Here is a 12042-nt window from a genome sequence, read left to right as displayed (position 1 = left end):
GCTTGCGCCCCCTTCAACGCACCGTCCATCAAAGCTCGAATTGCAATTCCCTTAGGGCGAGCGCCGGCCGAGCCGGGCCGAGATTGCGGCGGAGAGGAAGCGGAGCTCTGCCACCGAGGCTCCTCCTCTCGCCGGTGCAGCCCGGGACTACCTGGCGGCGCGGCGGGTGAGGCGCGCGAACCCCAGCGCGCCCCCGCAGCGGCCACCTCGGCTGCCCGCGTGCGGGGCTGAGCTAAGAGTCCGCTCCCCACCGAAACCTGCGGCCCGCCGTCCTCCCCCCACTGAACCCAGCGCGCCCGCCCGTCCGTCAGTCCCGGCCGGGCGCCCGAAGGGCCGCGCTCACGCAGTTGGCGTAGCCAGCCCTACGCTAGAGGCGCAGAGCCCGCCCCCCGCCCCCTGCACTCTCCCCGCCCCCTCCCTCCCTCGCAGGGGCCGAGCGAATGTAGCCCGCGAGAGAAAATGGCGGCGGCGGCGGGGAATCGCGCCTCGTCCTCGGGATTCCCGGGCGCCGGGGCGGCGAGCCCCGAAGCGGGCGGCGGCAGAGGGGCCCTCAAGGCGAGCAGCGCGCCCGCGGCAGCCGCGGGGCTGCTGCGGGAGGCGGGCAGTGGGGGCCGTGAGCGGGCGGACTGGAGGCGGCGGCAGCTGCGCAAAGTGCGGAGTGTGGAGCTGGACCAGCTGCCCGAGCAGCCGCTTTTCCTCGCCGCCTCGCCGCCGTCCTCCTCCACTTCCCCGTCGCCGGAGCCCCCGGACGCGGCGGCGGGCGGGAGCGGTTTCCATCCTGTGGCGGTGCCGCCGCCCCACGGAGCCGCGAGCCGCGGTGGCGCCCACCCTGCCGAGCCGGCGGCCGCACCGGACAGCGGCGCCCAGAGCCCCGCGGGGGCCGAGCCGGGGGAGAAGCGGACGCCCGCCGCCGAGCCGACTGCGGCGGCCCCGGCCGGGTAAGCAGCGCGGCCGGGGAGCGGCGGGGACTTGGGGGGCGGGCGGGCTATTGCAATGAATGAACCCCGGCATCGCGCAGGACGTCCCGGGGCTCCGCAAAGCAAGGCTGCGCGCGGCTATCCGGGACCCGAGCTCTCGGGCACCCTCTTTGACCCTTCCAGCTTCGGGCGGCGCCCCGGACCTGGCCTGGGGGACCGGACGGGGGCCCGGGGCGGGGACGTGCTGGAGAGTTTGTTATTGTTTGCAGACATGTGACAGGCGTGCGAGCCGCGCTGCTTGGACTAGTTGAGATAAGGTGTGGGGGGCCGGGCTGGCTTTGTGGGGCTCCTGGAATCGGGGCTCTCCGAGGAGCCCCGGAACGGGACCCTGGCGCTGCCCTCCGGGTCAGGCTGGAAGAGGCGAGCAGCAGTGCGGCGGCGGCGACCCCGGACCTGAGTCCCGGGGCGCGCGGGGGTGAGGCCTGAGCCTGCGGGCGGGCAGTGTAGGTGGGCGAAGCAGGTGGGCAGCCCTGCCCGAGACCGGGTTGGAGGGCCGGAGGGCGGCGGCGCAGAAAGCGGTGGGGTCCCCGGGGCGGTGACAGGCAGAGCTTCCAGGCAGGTACCGGAGGCCGGGCCGGAACGGAGGCGGCGCGCCCCGAGCGCGGCCGCAGGGGGTTCCGGGTGGACGGCTCCGTAACGCCTGTCAAAGCGGTGCAGGGTGACGGGCTGCAAGCTCTCGGGGGCTTGCGGGGTATTAGGACGGAGAGTTTTCTAATCGCGTCCCCCAAGGGACTCCTAGTGTCCTGGGGAATACAGACCGCAGCACGGAGACTTGAGTGACTTCTGTTTGGAGTTTGAATTTGGCCTTTGAAGTTTGCATTTGGCGGAGTGGTGTAAGAGCCAGGACCGGATGTGTCAGCCATTCAGTTGCAAAGCGGTAGTGCCTACTCCCCGCAGCCTCTCCGGAGTGGTTGGGGACCGCGGCGCGGGTGCGGTGCTTCCTGCTCCCTGCAGCTGCGCGGGCCGCCTCGGGATTCCAGGGGACCCAGTGCGGTGTGCTCCGGGGCCCTGGGCTGCCTGCGCGTTACGGTATGTGCAAGGTAACTCAGGCCAGCTGTTCCTGGCCTGGCTCTTTTTTGGCAACTAGAAATTTGTGTTTAAGGAAATTATTTTAAATGTGACAGCCATAGTCCTTGTTTTTGTTTGCTTTAAAATCTAACTAGTGTATGCAGAGCACAGGTTTGAGGGGTATTTTGAGTTGCTGGAAATGTTGTGATAGTCACCCGTTTCCCTGTAGGGCTTCCTGACCTTTATTCTGAATGTTTTAGAGACTGCCTTGTAGTGGTTTCCCTTGTGAAACGAATTTGACAGTAGGAATCATTGGCTTTCGTTAATTATCTGGTGATTTGGCACTTTTGGGGGCAACTTGATTCTATGTTTAAAACCGCAGTTTGTTGATTGCTACTTAGAAGTTGGCCCCTCTCTTTCCCCACCTCTCGGGGGAGGGGACCCTAAAAATGTGGTCAGCAGTGTGCCATGTTGAGAGGAACAGGGACTTGTGACTGTGCTGGTTTTCTGTGTGCACTTGTACATGTAGCTTAGTCTTACAAGGGTTATGTTTCTCTCTCTACACTACTGCTTCTTTGCAAATTGCATTAGAACTTGACTGGAATGATTCGTTGTAGGCGATTGTTACTACAAGTGAGGTCCAGTTAAAGATATTAAACCCTGAATTTGAGAGGTGAATTTTGTCTTATTCCCATGATACCAAGTTTTTGGATGCAGTAAATAATTTAGCAAGCCTCAGCATTCTAGGCATCTTAACGAGCTATGAATATAATAGAAGAGGAACCACTGTAAAATTAATGTATAGATGTTTAGTGTTGTCTCCACACAAAATAAGAGGACGAAAGTGAAAGCAGATAGAATTCAGGGAGTGAGTAATCCATGTTTAATTTTTGCATTTTATAACCTAGTTTTCCCCCTCCCCTTTTCTGAAAGGGTGGATTATAATTGCACAGTATATGAAATAATAGACTAATCGGCAAAATCATTTTTTAAAATGAATTTCGCTGGCCAGAATGCTGTTTGTTCATCCCAAATGTTATACATAAACATTTCATTTATAGTAAAATATTTATTTTCTCTACTTTTGAAATAGTGAGTTTTTTCCATATTTCCTTGTTCATGGGGTTGAAATTCATTTGAGACCGTTGGTATAAGCACTTTGACTGTAAGGAGGAAAATTGCAATTGAACTTTAGTTTTTGGATAATAGTTACATTCATACTTTAGAAGGATCATCTAACATCAAGATTTTGAAATATTTTTATGTTTCAGTAGTACTGTACATCTTTAAGACCTGTCATATTTTTTTAAAGAGAATTCCTAAAGTTTTTAAATTTCATAATTCCTCCAGTTTTTGAACTTTGGGTGTAGAAATTGAAATTGTGGAAAATACAATTTTGTAGTGTAAGTAATATAAATAATATTGATATTAAAAATAGAAGATTTTAAGTCCACCCCTCTTTTTCAGGTTGGTAACTGAAATCAGTGAAAGTTTCTTGCCTGTAAGTGGCGCCCAAGGGTTTGGGATTTTTCCTTCTAATACAGAATTAGGGGCTTTTTCTTCCTATTTACTGTCTTTGAAGAGAAATTACAGTGTTACTCTCCATTGAACAGGCTATTGTGAGTTTGGTAGATATAATTACTCCATCCTATTTTTGTAACTTAAAAAAAAAAAAAAACCTAACTATCAATTTGCTGGCCCCATGAAAGAACAAGATATGCTGTGCTTGTTAATGTTAGTTTTTCCTTAAAACTGAAGCTGTTTCATAGGCTGCTTTTATATCCTCATATAGCCCTCAGCTTTCACTTCCTTTTAGAAGCTTCTGGACTAAAAATATAATTCAGTGACTTTACTAAAGGAGGTGTAGGAAAATTATTGCCCCCAAATAAGTTTTTTTTTTAAAAATTGGTGGTTTTATAAAATGACAGAAGTAGTTACATAAGTTAGTCTTCCATGAATTTGTAAGTTTTGTAGTTAGGAATTGTCTCCAAGTTTTATTTTGAATCAGGTAAGAAAATGAATGCATTCTTCAAAGATTATTAAATATAATTCTGAAAGGGAAATATTAGAACTAGAATTGTTGCCAACTTTAGTTTTCTTTTCATATCTGATTCTGGCATGAGTGACTGGTTAACCAACATTCCTTAATACATTATTTCCAATATGCTATAATAACTCTATTTTGCTAGATTAAAAAAAAACAGGAAGTAGCTCTGTTCATTGATACTCTTTTTCACATCTCCTATACTACCTCAAGCATATGTTGCACATTTTAGAAATGGTTGCTGACTTACTGACTTGGAAGATTTCAAAATATGGAATGAAAGGAGCGTTCTTTGCTTTCAACAAGAGCAAAAGAACCAGCTACAGCTTGCCTAGGCTGTCTGCTGATCAGCCCTTGACAGTTGCTGGGAGCATTCCAGAAGAAATGCTGGAGTGGCTGGGGCAGTTAATAGGGAATGGATTCCCCTGAGGGAAAACATGGGGCATTCAGAAGTTCTCTGAGTAAGAAGGCACAACTTTTGCATTTTGTATCCAGATTTCTTGGGTTGAGGGTTATTTTTCTTTGAGGAAGGCAATAGGAGAATGTGGCATGGAGAAGCATTAGTCTCCAGAGGCTCCTTAAGAGCTGCAGTATTTTGCACTTCTAACCTTGAAATGCCTTGCTATATCAGATGTACCAGGTATATTCCTTAGACTTGGTTGTTTTCTTCAGTCCTGGCCTCTGTTTATAATCTAAGCTGAAAATTAGTTACTTTAAAATGTAAATGGGTAAAAAAGATTAATGTGAGGAAATATGCACTATTAAGAATCAACCCAAGTTGTTTTTAAGAAATAATTTAAGAACATTTTGAAACGCAAAAGAAATAATCAGAAACAGAATTGAAGTAAATGTTATTTAGAAATCCTCACTGCAAAGCTAACTGCTAGTTGGGTGTTCTTGCAAGAGAATAAGAGGATTTTTGCTGTGGTTAGTAAACATGTTCATCGATCAAGTAGAAGTACTTTTATATAGTCACTTTTCTTGCCTTCTGTGTGTCAGGCAAGTTATATATTAGCTCATTTCATCATGTCTGCAGCCTTCCAGAGTGTTGTAATTTTCTGTTTTCAAGAGGTAGAAACTCATGTGTGATGCTAAAGCCCCATGATCACACGACTGGAAAATAGGCTAGGCTTCCAGTCCATGACGATCTCACTGCACAGTCCATTTCTTTCCATCCCTCTCTGCTGTCTCCACTTTCTTTTACAAATTAATGGCCAGATTAATGATTTGAAGGAGGAAGTTGTCCTTCAAGAGTCAATGTGAGAATGATAGGTTTCTACCCAGTGCCATTGCCAATACGTTTGTCTCCTGATGTGTCCATAAAGCATGATGTTTGTAACCTGGCCTCATACATGTAATACAGGTAAACTGTGCTTAGATCACCTCATCATGTTAGGCAGGGAGAACAAATGATTTGTACTTAGATCGTTTCATTGTGTTAGTCAAGGAGAACGGTTGGTGAGTGTTGAGTGTTTCTTAGGTTTCTTGATTTGTGTGGTTTATAAGTAGAAGGAAATAAAGAAGCTAATATAATATCACACATTCATTTTAATCATCACACATGGAAACTGTTCCAGTAGAGTCAGATCCTCTCCGTTTGTACTTGTTTTAGATTTCATTCATCCAACTTTTATGAATCTCTGCGAGGTGATTTTCTGGGTGGTAGAGAAAAATGTCATCAGTGCACAGCCTCTGTTTCTGCTGGCAGATTGTATTATGAAGAGGTTTCACACTACCATGTTAAGTGTTGTGAGAGACATGGGAATAGAGAGGAGCACCTAGATTAAGGATTAGTGCTCTGAATCTCACCCACAGCATTTCACACTGTATCTCTGCAGTGAAAACAGTAGTGCTTCCTTAGCTTTCTGAGGAATGATTGACCTCTCAGGACAGTAGTTAAAGGTGGAAGCTTTGTTCTGCTTTCTGCTTGTACCTTTGGTCTGCTAGTTTTTGCTCTTTCCCTTTCTTAGGACAGATATATACTGTAGCTTTTCCATATCCACAGCAATGGCAAATTCAGGTGCAGATTACTTTCAAACTATTTCTGCCTATACTCTTAAAAGGTATGAGTATGGAACTGCAAGTTCAGATGTGATTTCTTTCTTTCTTTCTTTCTTAAAGAGAAAATTAAGTAGCGGATATAGGAGCAAAAAACTGAGGATCTGCCAACACTGGATTTACAATTCAGGCTTTATTATTAGTAAAAGCAACTCTGTTAGTTAGGGAAATAACATTGGGAAACGTATAGAGTATGCTCTAGGCTATAAGATAATCAAGAAGATATCCTTGTCTCATTTACTCTGGCCTATGGGTTAGTTTAGGTATGTTTGGTATGGAAAGGAGTTCTGTACTGTTAGCGATAGAATCCTTTGAAATAACCAGTCTGGTTAGTTTGGTTTAATAGATTGAGATGTTACAGAGAGCCAAGAGCTGTTAAGTTCTTAAGACCCACCAAGCATGTATTTCTGAAAATGCAGTCTGTCACCTGGGAATTAGTGATGAGACCTTCAGTCCTCTCTAAGACTGAAGCAAGAGCCTGGAGCTTACGCAGTGCTGTAGTTAGCGTGTTGGCTAAGTGTCACAGTAAGCATGATGATGAGTGTATGTGGAGTCAGAAGAAGGTAGATATCAGGGTGGGGGGGTAGAGGTTGTACTCTTGATTAGTAGGTATTATTGCCTTCCTTTATGGCCTAAATAACCATTCAACTGATATAGCATCAAATAATCTTCAAACTGGTCTTACAGCATTCTGAATACTAAATATCAGTTGCTAACAGACAAGGAACTCTGTCTTATTCTTAGTGCCATTGCCAGACACCATTGAATATCGGATGCATGTAAGTGTTGTTGTTCAGTCACATCCCACTCTGTGTGACCCCATGGACTGCAGCACACCAGCCTTCCCTGCCCTTCGCCATTGCCCGGAACTTGCTCAAACTCACGTCCATTGAGTCGGTGATGCCATCCGACCATCTCATCCTCTGTCATTCCCTTCTTCTTCTACCTTCAATCTTTTCCAGCATCAGGGTCTTTTCTAAGAGTGTTAGGATGAGCATTAGGATGAACTAATTTTCCCAAAGTGTTAGGATGAATTAATTTTTAAATAAGTGTATTAGAAGACACACTAACTCATGACTTAATTGATGTGATTTTAATCATAATGTAGCTTAAGGAAAGTTTTGAAGGCAGGAACTATTTCTTACGAGTTTTGGTGTATTGCTGGGTATTTTGTAGCAGTAATTGGTATTTAGCAAGCAGTGATTAATAATGTTGACCAATGTTATATAATGTAAACCTTACAGAATTAGTTTAATAACTCTGTAGTTACAAAGTAATTAGAGCCATGTGTAAACTGTCAAATATTGAGAAAATTGAGTTTCTGGGATTTGAGTGTCTAGTTATTTGTGCTTATGGGTAAGCCCTCCTGGTTGTTTTCTTAACACTGCCAACCCTTCTTTAATGGCCCCTCAGCTTCTTGAGCATTAATATTAGAACATCCTCAGGTCCAGGCCTTCTCTCATTTCCTCTCTTCCACCCCCACCCAAGTCTCATTAATGCCTTTAGGTCAACTATTGGCCTTTCATGAATGAGTGCAGAGTTTATTTTCCTAGCCATGACCTCTCCTAGTTGCCACACCTCTCTACAGAGCACATCCATACTCAGGCATCGAAAACCAAATTCAGGATTTTCCCTACACCTTGCCCTACTCATACTCAGGAGTTCTCTGCTCATGAAGCGGCAGGACCAGAGGCTAGTAGTTACCCTTGACCGCTCCTAGTCTTCAGTTCCGTATCAGAGGCTGGTGCTTTGGTCTGTTACCATATTCCTAGTCCAGGTCTCCCTGATCTCTCATTTGAACTAACATAGTAGCCTCCCAACTTGCTCCCTCTCTCCTGCTTCCTCCCTTCCAGTTGGTTCTCCATATTGTGTGACCAGAGTGATCATTTAAAAATGTAAATCTGAGTGTAGCAATTTTCCTATAGAAAAGTAAATTAAATTGAATTGTAAAACGTTCAGATGCTTTCCATTTGGATAAAGATCGGAGAGTTCTTAAGATGTCCCACAGAGTTCCTGCCTGGTTTAGCCCCTGGCTGCCTCTCTGGGCCCATCTCTGGTCACACACACCCTTATTCTCAGCAGGACTGCCTTCATTTCCTGACTCAGCACACCACCTCTGCCATAGGGCCTTTGTGGCTCCGCCTGCTCTCTGTCCTGGAGCACTTTTCCCAGTCCTGAGTCAGCTCTTCCCTTTTCATATCTTAGCTCACTGAGGCTTCCTCAGGGAAGCCTTCCTTCCCTCGTCTCCTAGACTGGCTTTGTAGCTCCATGTCCTTACTGTTAGTGCTTTGATTTTGTATTTATCTCATTTGGTGAATGGTTGCCTTCCCTTGAAGACTGAAAAGACGTAAGTGGGCAGAGCCTTTGGCTGGGTAGGAACCCAGAACCTAGCAAAATGTCTGGCCCAGAGTAGATCCTCAGTAAGAATTTGTTAAATAAATGGATGGAGGTAGTTATGATGTTGCAAGATCAAACCAGTGGATTGTCTGTTCTTCCCCTTTGGTCAGACGTAATCAAGACCTACCTGAGATGGGGTTAAATGGCAAAAGCCTAGATGATTGGTGTTTCCGAATAGTCAACGTGTGATAGATTCATTAGGAGGTATCTGAAGTATTAGACACACCACATGCCACAGGTGAAGTAGGATGGCTTAATGTGGTACAGACGAAAGAGCTATACTGCATGATAATACGCTGTAAGAAGAAATGTTTGCTCTGTGTATGTAGTTCTTCTCTTACCAGGGAGTTGAAAGTGTGTGTGTGTGTGCGTATCTATATAAATATACACCTGGAGCTGTTATGCATTAATACAGTGATTCCTTTTTCTGAGTTCTCAGAATGTTATCTAAATTTAGGATATTATGTTTAGGATTTTTGTCCCAATTACCCTACTTCATCCAAAATTTATGAATTTGCTACTGATAATGATTCAACTTGGGATAAATAGTTCACATTTGCATTAAAGAAAAGATTTGCTAGACAAGTACTATGTGAGATTTCAGGAACCAAGAACCCACATTAACAGAAAACGTTTTAAAGTTTACTGGTGGTAACTAAACCTGGTAGCCTCCCTTATCTGGAACATGGTTTAGCACTAAGAAGTAAGAAAAGAAGGCTCTGAAGTGCCAAAGGGCCTGTAACAAAATCTGTGCTTTGAAGTTCTTTGATTTTACACTTAGAAGAGTTCCAGGGGCATTCACTCAGGATTTGCTGACATTTCTTTATTAGTCTTGTAGTCTTGTCTATTTGGTGTCCCTAACGCAGTGTTCTTGCCTGGAGAATCCCGGGGACTGGGGAGCCTGGTGGGCTGCCGTCTATGGGATCGCACAGAGTCGGACACGACTGAAGTGACTTAGCAGCAGCAGCAATGTATGTGCAGCAATTAAAAGCAGCCAGTTAGAAGACCCATACTTAGAGCAAGAGACAGGTTCCCTAAAGGCAGAATATAGGCAGAGCCCTGACAGGTGCTAAGAAGGGAGGAGAAAGGGACCTGCTAAGAGGACGTTGGAGCATGGCAGTTGGGGGCCGCCTGGTGATGGAACGCTTGGTTCCACACACCTGGATCACCTCTAAGATTATGAATTTATTAATTCACAGCACTTTCCCACATTACTCTTGGGGTATCAGTTCCTTATTTGTAAAATGAGAGTGATGAAGATCATATGATTGGCTTTGTTTTCCGTAATGACAATGACTGTGGCTTACAAGATTGTTGTGTTTCCCTCCACTCAGTCAACCAAGTTAGAAAGCTTGTAACATATTAAGGAAGTATTCTGTCCCTGATGATTGTAGAAAGTATTTTGATCCTCAAAGTGGTAAACATCTAAATCATCTGGAAGAGGTGGTCCTGTAGCCTTGATGCTGAATAAATGAAGTGTTCTTTAGAATTACATAAAATTGGATGCTGCTCATTACGAACGTCCTGTGGATTGGTTGTGTGGCAGAGTTGTTTTTTGCTCTCTTTGTTGGCCTGAGTCATTTTATATCCTACAATTAAAAAAAGATGCCTTAATAGTTAATCACCACCACCAATATATACTGCCCTTTCTCCTAGCTAGACTGTGAGAAGTCAGGCAGTAAGCGCCAGCTTTGCAATGTTGACCAAGTTATTTAATTACTGTGAGGACTTTGGTCTAATAAGATGGCTGCTTGTGAAAGGGTTGGATTCTTGATGTTCACGTCTTAAGATGTTGAGTGTTTTGAGAAAGACATTTCACATTTCTTTTTTTCCTCTTTCAAAATAATTATTTATTATCTGGATTTATTGATACTCTTAAATTCTTGTTGGGTAATAATCAATTATTTTCATTGATCCTTAGATTAAAAAAAAAAGATGTGACTTATTAATTAATGTAGGTACTAATATTCCTAAAAAACTTTTAATGTCAGTATAAACTTATTTTGAAATTTGAAACTACGTTTCAGTTTTTCTGGCACACTGGCATTTCTACACTGTTATATTAAGGTCCTTGTGATTTTTCTGAATTCAGAATTTTTAGATTAGGCTTTATTAATAAAATGGTTAGACAGTCCTTTTGAAAGCAACAGAACAATCTGTTTTAAACATGCATTTATCTTTTAACAAAAGAACAGTACTATGTAGACTGCTGTACAGTTTTTTTTTCTTAACAGCATTTTGTTTAGTATCTTAACGATGAACGTAGAGCTGCCATTTTCATGACTGCATAGCATTCCGTCATTTGGTCGTCTCATTAACCAATCTCTTCTTTTTAGACATAGTGTTTATTGTTTGGTAGTTATATCATGCCGCAGTGACTACCATTGTATGTGCATTTTCAGATATTTGTGCATTTGGTTCTGTAAAATAAATATTCAGAAGTAAAACTGCTGAGTCAAAGGATTATGTATATTTAAAATTTTTTATCATGTAGCCAAATTGCCCTGTAAAACATTGTGCCAGCTTACATTCATCTCACGGCCTGTGAGAGTGCTCATTGCTTCACATTCTTGCCAGTGTTTGATATTATCAGTCTGTGAAAGATGGTTTCTTATTTCAATTTGCATTTCTTAGCTTTTTAGCATCATAGTTCAGTTCAGTTCAGTCGTTCAGTCGTGTCCGACTCTTTGCAACCCCATGAATTGCAGCACGCCAGGCCTCCCTGTCCATCACCAACTCCCGGAGTCCACCCAGACTCGCCTCCATCGAGTCAGTGATGCCATCCAGCCATCTCATCCTCTGTTGTCCCCTTTTCCTCCTACCCTCAATCCCTCCCAGCATCAGAGTCTTTTCCAGTGAGTCAACTCTTCGCATGAGGTGTCCAAAGTACTGGAGTTTCAGCTTTAGCATCATTCCCTCCAAAGAACACCCAGGGCTGATCTCCTTCAGAATGGACTGGTTGGATCTCCTTGCAGTCCAAGGGACTCTCAGGAGTCTTCTCCAACACCACAGTTCAAAAGCACCAATTCTTTGGCGCTCAGCTTTCTTCACAGTCCAACTCTCACATCCATACAACTTGTATTTATTAACAATTTCCTACTTCTTTTGTGACTTTCACACATGAGAGAGAATTGTTTAATTTTTTCTTATTGATTTTTTTAAAAGTATCCTTTATGTACTAGAATATTAGCTTGACATTTATTGGAAATATTTTCGTCTACTTTTGTGTTATAATTTATGAATTTCAGTGATAACTGTCGTTCCATAAAGAGGCTTTAAATATTCCTTCAGATTTCATTTCTTTGTCCCTCTCCCTCTCTTTCTGCATGGTCTTACAGAGAGGCTGTGCTCTGTAGTGGTTCAGAGCGCAGATGCTTGAGTTCTAGGCAGAGTCTCACCACTGTCGAGTAGAGAACCTCGGAAGTTACTGAACTTTGTTGCACTTCAATTTCCTCAACTCTAAAATGAAAATATTACTTCAGAATTGTTGCAGGAACAAAGTGTTTGTATAAACACTGTATATAGTGCATGGTGCATGATGAGCGCTATGTAGGTAAT

General features: G+C 44.3%; 1 protein-coding gene across 4 annotated transcripts in view; it reads left to right on the top strand.

Annotated features, from left to right (window-relative positions):
• The first annotated feature begins 434 nt into the window (after nucleotides 1-434).
• Nucleotides 435-12042, top strand: part of MAP3K1 (mitogen-activated protein kinase kinase kinase 1) — a 74849-nt gene continuing 63241 nt past the window's right edge. For 2 of the 4 annotated variants that reach the window (XM_027980067.2, XM_042233775.1), the window contains exon 1: nucleotides 435-938. In XM_027980067.2, the coding sequence (XP_027835868.1) occupies nucleotides 460-938 (479 nt within the window). In that variant the 5' untranslated portion in view covers nucleotides 435-459. Of the gene's footprint in view, nucleotides 939-1203; nucleotides 1393-1610; nucleotides 2007-12042 lie in introns of those variants that run through there. The other 2 variants (XM_042233774.1, XM_042233773.1) reach the window with 2 other exon arrangements.

This window comes from Ovis aries, chromosome 16, assembly GCF_016772045.2.
Source record: "Ovis aries strain OAR_USU_Benz2616 breed Rambouillet chromosome 16, ARS-UI_Ramb_v3.0, whole genome shotgun sequence".
NCBI classification, from domain to species: domain Eukaryota; kingdom Metazoa; phylum Chordata; class Mammalia; order Artiodactyla; family Bovidae; genus Ovis; species Ovis aries.
Note: the sequence above shows the minus strand (reverse complement) of the source record. Positions and strands in the feature narration are given on the sequence as shown.